Source organism: Abramis brama (genome assembly GCF_963993115.1).
Source record: "Abramis brama genome assembly, chromosome: 4".
NCBI lineage: Eukaryota > Metazoa > Chordata > Actinopteri > Cypriniformes > Leuciscidae > Abramis > Abramis brama.
The window spans coordinates 47,329,064-47,336,401 of record NC_139966.1 but is presented as its reverse complement, the minus strand read 5'-3'; the positions used below and the strand labels follow the sequence as shown (position 1 = coordinate 47,336,401).

The 7,338-nt window shown below is 38.8% G+C and overlaps 1 protein-coding gene across 4 annotated transcripts; it reads right to left on the bottom strand.

Moving 5' to 3' along the window:
• Window positions 1-28: 28 nt before the first annotated feature.
• LOC311080585 (toll-like receptor 1) lies at window positions 29-6,454 on the bottom strand. 4 transcript variants are annotated; one of them, XM_084110594.1, is made up of 2 exons: window positions 6,319-6,454; window positions 29-2,518 (listed from the first exon to the last, which is right to left on the bottom strand). In XM_084110594.1, the coding sequence occupies exons 1-2, from the start codon at window positions 6,345-6,347 to the stop codon at window positions 70-72; spliced, it is 2,478 nt and encodes an 825-aa protein (XP_083966720.1). In that variant the 5' UTR covers window positions 6,348-6,454; the 3' UTR covers window positions 29-69. The 4 variants fall into 4 exon arrangements, 3 of the variants coding, with proteins under 3 accessions (XP_083966720.1, XP_083966721.1, XP_083966722.1); XM_084110595.1 differs by lacking the exon at window positions 6,319-6,454 and adding an exon at window positions 5,450-5,573; XM_084110596.1 differs by lacking the exon at window positions 6,319-6,454 and adding an exon at window positions 4,417-4,464.
• Between the last annotated feature and the right edge of the window lie 884 nt (window positions 6,455-7,338).

Sequence of the window (7,338 nt, the reverse complement as noted above, 5' to 3'; positions counted from 1 at the left end):
AGGTTCATTAAAAGACAGTGAATTAAGGTTCTTTTTAAAAATCACACATTTATTCAGACAAACAGATCTTCATTCTTTAACAGGCAGCAGAGGACACATGTCAGCAATGTCTGTGGCCACGTCCTTTAAAATCTTACTCCGGTCCACGGTCTGCAGAATAGCTCTAAGATTACACCAAAATACTCGCTGCTTGCGTTCATCTGCGGGCCACTCCAAGTATGTTTTCTGCCTTAGCAGCGTTCTTAACTTTAGAAATTTCTTGGGCAGAGAGTCTGTCGGTATGGGCTCCAAAAGAACGAAGACCAGCGAGTCATCATTCACGCTGATGGCCCTGTGCTGGGCGAAGAACAGTTCATAGTTGCACCATTCGCTTTGCACAAAGTTTTTGGACAGGATGAAGAGGCTCTTGTAGCTGTCCTCCACACACTGGATTATATTGTCCACAATCCACTTCCCAGGTTCAAAATCTCTCTCATGGACGCAAAGAGACAGGCCTGACCTTTCTAATGCAGGTACCAGCTGAGAGCCCACCCAGACTGAGTCATGTTGGCTGTAGGAAATGAAGGCATGGTAGCGGAAGGTGGCATTGAGCAATCGATTAGCCCTCTTGGAGCCTCTCCTCTTCATTCGTATCCACACCCAAAGCATTTTGGTGTACCAAACACCATCGCAAGCATAAACAGTGACGGCCAGAGCAGCTCCTACCACAAATAACACCGGCAGAACCACAGCAGCCTGCAAGCCCGGTTGACAGGACAGCCACCCGTACTCATACGTCCCCAAACGCCTTCCGGAAAGTGATGGCGGGGTGCTGCAAGCGTAACCCAGTGGCCAATCTAGGAGAAGTGACTTATTCAACTCCGTCATGAACCAAAAGGAATCGCAATCACAGCTAAATGGATTGTGGCCGGCTTTTAAAGTCTTCAGCTTGGGAAGACCTTCCATTGTTTTCTGGCTAATAAAAGTAATTGCGTTCTGGTCAATGTGCAGGCTTACTAACGCAGGAGACCGAAAATCTGCCGGGATGACCTGGATGCTGTTAAAGCTCAAATTTAGGTGTGTTAGTCGGGGAAGCAATGATACACTATTTAAAGGAATGACACTTAAGCCTGTTTTCGAGAGGTCTATCTTCTGGAAGTGTGGTGATAAGAAGCGAAACACGTGATCTCCTAGATTGTTGTGGCTGAGACTCAGTTCAGTCAGGTGGGACGGCCAAAAACACGGCTTGCCTATGGAAATAGAGTTGAAACTCAAGTCAAGAGACTCTAAGAACTTCATATCATTGACGTTATTGGCAATCTCGGCGAGGTCGTTGAAACGGTTATGGCTTAGCGAGAGTTTCCTCAAGGCTGGAAACACTTTGTGTGATGAACAGCCACTCCACCAGAAGCCGCTATCATCCAAGAGGTTGTTTGACAGGTCCAAGACTTGTAGTGACTTTATGGCTGAAATTAGATTACATGGTAGAATATTCATTCCAGTACCAGAGAATTTCAGGTAGGTTAGTTGGTTGATTAGTTCCACGCTCATGTTAATAGTGGGGTAGCGGTACTGATGGTGATGCACACCATCGAGTATGAACGCTCGTAGATTCATGGTGTGATTCTGCTTCGGTAGCTGGAAGCCATCAGGAGTGTCCTCATTGTATGTGATGTTTAAAAACGCAATTTCCTCAAAAGATGATTTCCAAACATTTTTGAACAGTTTGACCATCACAGAGCTGTTTATCCAGGTGTCTACAATGCCTAAGTTACTGAGGACACGCAAATCTTTAAAAGCATCAAATGGGTCAGTCATTATGCTACACTGGTCTGGAAATAACTTAATGAGCTGAATTTTTTTAGTTTGGGTTTGGTCAAAATCTATAATCATGTCTTTGAAAATGTCAAAACGTTGACAAAAAGTCACTTTCAGAATGACTTCCTGTAATGATTTGAGTTGCGAAAAAACGCCCTTTTCATAGTTTCTCAATTCCGTTCTATCTCCAAATATGATTTTTTTCAAACGGATGTTTCGAAGAGGAACAAAGTCTTCCACTTTAACAGAAGTAGCAACTGGACTACCAATCGAAAGGATGGAAAGGTAATTTAAGTTACCAAATGAGTGTGGAAGCCCATAGTTGGGATATGGATTTCTGGAAAGGTCTAGGATCCTTAGCTGGGGCAAATGCAAATTTGGAATGATGGTCAGATGGTTGTAGGAGATGTTCAGAACTTTGATTTCAGAGTTGCTGCTGAAGGCATCAGGGGAGATGTGTTGAAGTCCACAGTGTGTGATTTTCAGAAAGCAGAGATGGGTTAAACCAGACAGGTCACCATGAACAATGCTGGAGATGTTGTTGTGCGACACATCTAAGTACTCTATGTTGTTTGATAAATGTGATGGTATCCTTGTTAGATTATTATTGGAAAGATCTGTTGTGTGTTCAGTGGAACAATATCCGAAATGTTCACCATGTGCTTTAAACGGAAGAACTAAGAGATATGAGATAACAACAGGCCAGACGGCGGAAGACATCCTGTGAAAATAAAAATATTTATATGCGTTACATTTTAGGCAAGGCAAGGCAAGGCAAGTTTATTTATATAGCACATTTCATACACAATGGCAATTCAAAGTGCTTTACATAGAAGAAATTAAAATAATAACAAGAAATAAGAATAATTAAAACAGTTAGGAAGAATAAAAAATAAAATACAGTACAGTACAAACAGTCGGACGAGCATTGGCACAGTGCTCATTCATTAAATGCATAGCTATACAGATGTGTTTTGAGTCTGGATTTGAAAGTGACTACTGTAGGAGCACGTCTAATCTCCTCTGGAAGCTGGTTCCAGCTGCGGCTGGCATAATAGCTAAAAGCGGACTCGCCATGCTTTGAGTGAACCCTTGGTATTTCTAGCTGATATGATCCTAGTGATCTGAGTGATCTGTTGGGTTTATATTCAGTGAGCATATCTGCAATGTATTTAGGTCCTAGGCCATTGAATGATTTATATACCAGTAATAATACTTTAAAATCAATCCTAAATTTAACTGGGAGCCAGTGTAAAGACCTAAGGACTGGTGTGATATGTTCATATTTTCTGGTTCTGCTCAGAATCCTGGCGGCAGCGTTCTGTATGAGCTGCAACTGTCTTATGGTCTTTTTGGGAAGGCCAGTGAGGAGTCCATTACAATAATCCACCCTGCTGGTGATGAAAGCATGCACAAGTTTCTCTAAGTCTTGTCTGGAAACAAAGCATCTAATTCTTGCAATATTTTTCAGATGATAGTATGCTGATTTAGTTATTGCTTTGACATGACTACTGAAACTAAGGTCTGACTCTAGTGTCACACCAAGATTCCTGACTTGATTTTTAGTTGTTTGACCCCTAGAGTGAAGGTATGCGTTCACCTTGAGAACTTCATCTTTGTTTCCAAATGCAATGACTTCAGTTTTGTCTATGTTTAACTGAAGAAAGTTTTGACACATCCAACTTTTGACTTCATCAATGCATTGGCACAGGGAGTCAATGGGGCTGTAATCGTTAGGCGAAAGGGCTAAGTAAATCTGTGTGTCGTCTGCATAGCTGTGGTAAGCAATTTGGTTCTTTCTCATTATTTGGCTCATTGGGAGCATATACAGGTTGAACAGGAGTGGCGCAAGAATTGAGCCTTGAGGGACTCCGCATGTCATGGATGTCCACTCAGACTTATGATCTCCTATACTCACATAATAACCTCTCCCATCCAAGTATGACCTGAACCATTTTAGGACTATCCCAGAAAGCCCCACCCAGTTTTCCAGCCTGTCAAGAAGTATGTTATGATCGACAGTGTCAAATGCAGCACTGAGGTCGAGTAGTACGAGCACTGATAATTTGCCTGAATCAGTATTTAAGCGAATATCGTTTATTATCTTTATGAGCGCTGTCTCTGTGCTGTGATGTGGTCGGAAACCAGATTGAAAATTGTCAAAGTATCCATTCGAGCATAAGAATTTGTTCAGCTGATTGAAGACAACTTTTTCAATGATCTTGCCTATGAAAGGAAGATTTGAGATCGGTCTATAGTTGCTTAATATGGTCTTATCCAGATTGTTCTTTTTCAGGAGGGGCTTGACAACTGCAGTTTTCAGGGAGTTTGGAAAACTCCCAGAGAGAAGTGAAGCATTTACCACTTCTAGAAGATCTGCTTCTAAACTGTTTAACACACTTTTGAAAAATGATGTGGGAAGTGTGTCAAGAGCGCAGGTTGATGTTTTAAGGTGCTGTACGGTTTCTTCCAAAATTTTGCCATCAATTTCTTTGAAATCAGACATAGTAACTACTTTCTCAGGTGGCTCGATCTGTCTGACCCCAGTGCAACTCAAGGATGTGCTGATCACCTTTCTGATATTATTGATTTTCTCAGAGAAGAAAGAAGCAAACTCACTGCACTTGTTGTCTGAGAGCATTTCACTGGGAATCTGGCTTGGGGGGTTTGTCAGTCTCTCTACAGTAGCAAAAAGAGTGCGTGTGTTGTTTAAATTACTGTTTATAATATTTGAGAAGAAAGTCTGTCTACCTTTGCCTAGTTCCATATTGAAAGCATGGATGCAGTCTTTGTAGATGTTATAATGGACTACAAGTTTAGTCTTCCGCCACATGCGCTCTGCTTTTCTGCATTGTCTTTTCATATTTTGCACTGCTGTTGAGTTTCTCCAAGGTGCTTTTTGTCTGCCACTCTTCTTCCTGACTTTAACAGGAGCAATTTCATCAATTACACTTTTAACTTTTGAGTTAAAAGAATCAAGGAGAAAATCAACAGAGTCAGCAGATATACTTGGTGTTAAGGATATAGCCTTCATAAATAGTACACTAGTGTTCTCATTTATGCATCTCTTCTTAACAGACACAGATCTAGCTTCAGTGGCAGGAGAGATCAATATATCAAAGAAAATACAGAAATGATCAGACAGTGCTACATCCTTAATAACAATCGATGAAATGTTTAGACCCTTACTGATGAGTAAATCAAGAGTGTGTCCACGATTGTGTGTGGGTCCATGTACATGCTGAGTCAGATCAAAAGTTTTTAAAACAGTTTTGATTTCTTTCGCCATATTATTCTCTGCACTATCTATGTGGATGTTACAATCTCCAGCAATGGCAAAACAGTCAAAACAGTCATTTTAAATAATATTCATGGATTAATGAAATTTGCATAGATTTATTTTGTTAGATGTGTAACTGAATGAACATACACGCACAAACACAATAATATAATATAATAAAATATAATTATATTAAGTATAAAATATTTAAAAAAATTACATAATAAAAATAAAATGCAATAATATAATAAAATATTTTACAATTTCCTTGTTTTCGAAATGTATTTATTTTTACATATAACACCACTAAAATATTAAATGACTATTAAACATCTGCTTTGACAAGAAACAAATGAATAAATGGTCATTTACCTTTGATATGAAATGTGAAAATTAGTCAATAAAGAATTTTATGATTTTCCTCCTGTCCATTTACAGCTTGATCTCTGCTGTGCGCATTATTATATGGCTTTATAAAGACACTCTTGCACATGGTATTAACCACATTAAAAAAAATACACAATGGCATTTTCAACTTCTCTAAATGCACAACACTGAACTTCCCTAAATGCCCAGAGGAAAAACCTTATTTGGGTAAAAGAGTGCAATAATCACATATGCTTGCAAAAATGAAGTAAAATGTAATATTTAATGGCAGTACTGTTATGTGTTTAACTGCATTACACAAGAAGCTAAGTACTGGAAGTAAAAAAAGGTAGAGCTAATGCACGACACGAACTGCACGGTATCTCCGAGTTGTGCTTATTACCATTTCACGATAGAGTGAAAGAAAAACAGTACAGTAAAGAGATGGATCTAAAAGTTGCAACACTTTCAGTCAGTCCTCTCTAATTTCTGTTCTATCGTATCTTTTTCATATACTGTGTATACTGTACATATACTGATTGACCAATTTTATTGAAAATGTTAATGCACAATGCACACCACAGCAATCCAGAAAAAAAAAATATTTAGGGATATAATAAAGGCAATGTCAGGGATTGATAATGAGATTTTAAAAATATTTAACAGCAGTCACAATGATAAATTCAGGCGAGAAAAATAACCAGCCTTTTTTTTTTTTTTTGCGGTGACAGAGCTAGGTCAGGTGTAAAAGGGAAGGGTGGAGGGACTTTCCTCGCCACTGTCTTACAAGAAACATGGACTGACATGTGACATGTCATGATTATGCACTTTTTTATAAACGGACTAAATAACAGAAAAGAAGTTGAATAATTTACCTCATATCTCCAAAATAAATTACGATCATTGCTCAGGCATCTTTTAGATTTTGGTAGAATCCACCTGCAACTATAAATAAAATGGTGTACTGAACAGTTATATATTAATATTATGCAGTATTGTATAGTTTCGCTGTACAACTATAAGGCAACTGTATATAAATAAATCTTGAGTATCTTTACATTTCAAATTGATATATGCTATTATTTTAAGAATAATTTAATTTCAGTATAATTCAAAACATTAATGTTTTATTTTCTGAAGCACAAAGTAGTTATTGTAAGGTTTTGGCCCTCCTTATTTCTGTGACAGTCCTTTCAACTGGCACTTTCCAAGGGCGACGTTGCAGGAATACAATCCCAGACATCCTGCACAGTCCAGCTGGTTATTACAAGTCCCTGAGCTGAAACCTCCAAAATAATCAGAGACAAATCCTCCGCTACTCTCAAATTTATTGCGGTTATCTGAGCGCAAGCCATGCGGCACATGTTTTTCTCCATGATCACCAGCACCCCAAAAAGAATCCAGCTGTGATTCATAATTGACTTCTCAAGAGACCTTCTCAAGCAGCTGCTTATAAAGCATAACCACCACCTCAGTCTCGTCATGTTTCATTTGTTTTTGGAAGTATTTTAGATGACTACATATGTGTTCTAAAAACAAAACAGCACATGATTATTAGTTACCATGAGCAAAGACACAGTAACAGAGCAAATGTTACAAAGAATATGTGCACGGTTCCCCTTAGTGACGGTCAATACCTGCATTACATTACATTACACTACATTATCTGTCTGCCATTTCTCCTTGTTTGATTGCAATACAAACAAGGGAAAGTAATGTCTAATTCTGCCTGCTTTTCAAAGCCATTGGAAAAATCAATCAGTGGTTACCTAAGCAATAGATGATATCACTTTATAGTGATATCTGACTTATTAGCCTGGAGATTACACTCAATCACACTCACTCACTCACTCTCTCTCACACACACACACACACACACACACACACACACACAC

Coding starts and splice junctions, on each gene's coding strand:
- LOC311080585 (XM_084110594.1), bottom strand. CDS start 6,347: ATGATCGTAATTTATTTTGGAGATATGAG. Junction 2,519..6,318: donor ATTTATTTTGGAGATATGAG/GTAAATTATTCA, acceptor TTATTTTCACAG/GATGTCTTCCGCCGTCTGGC.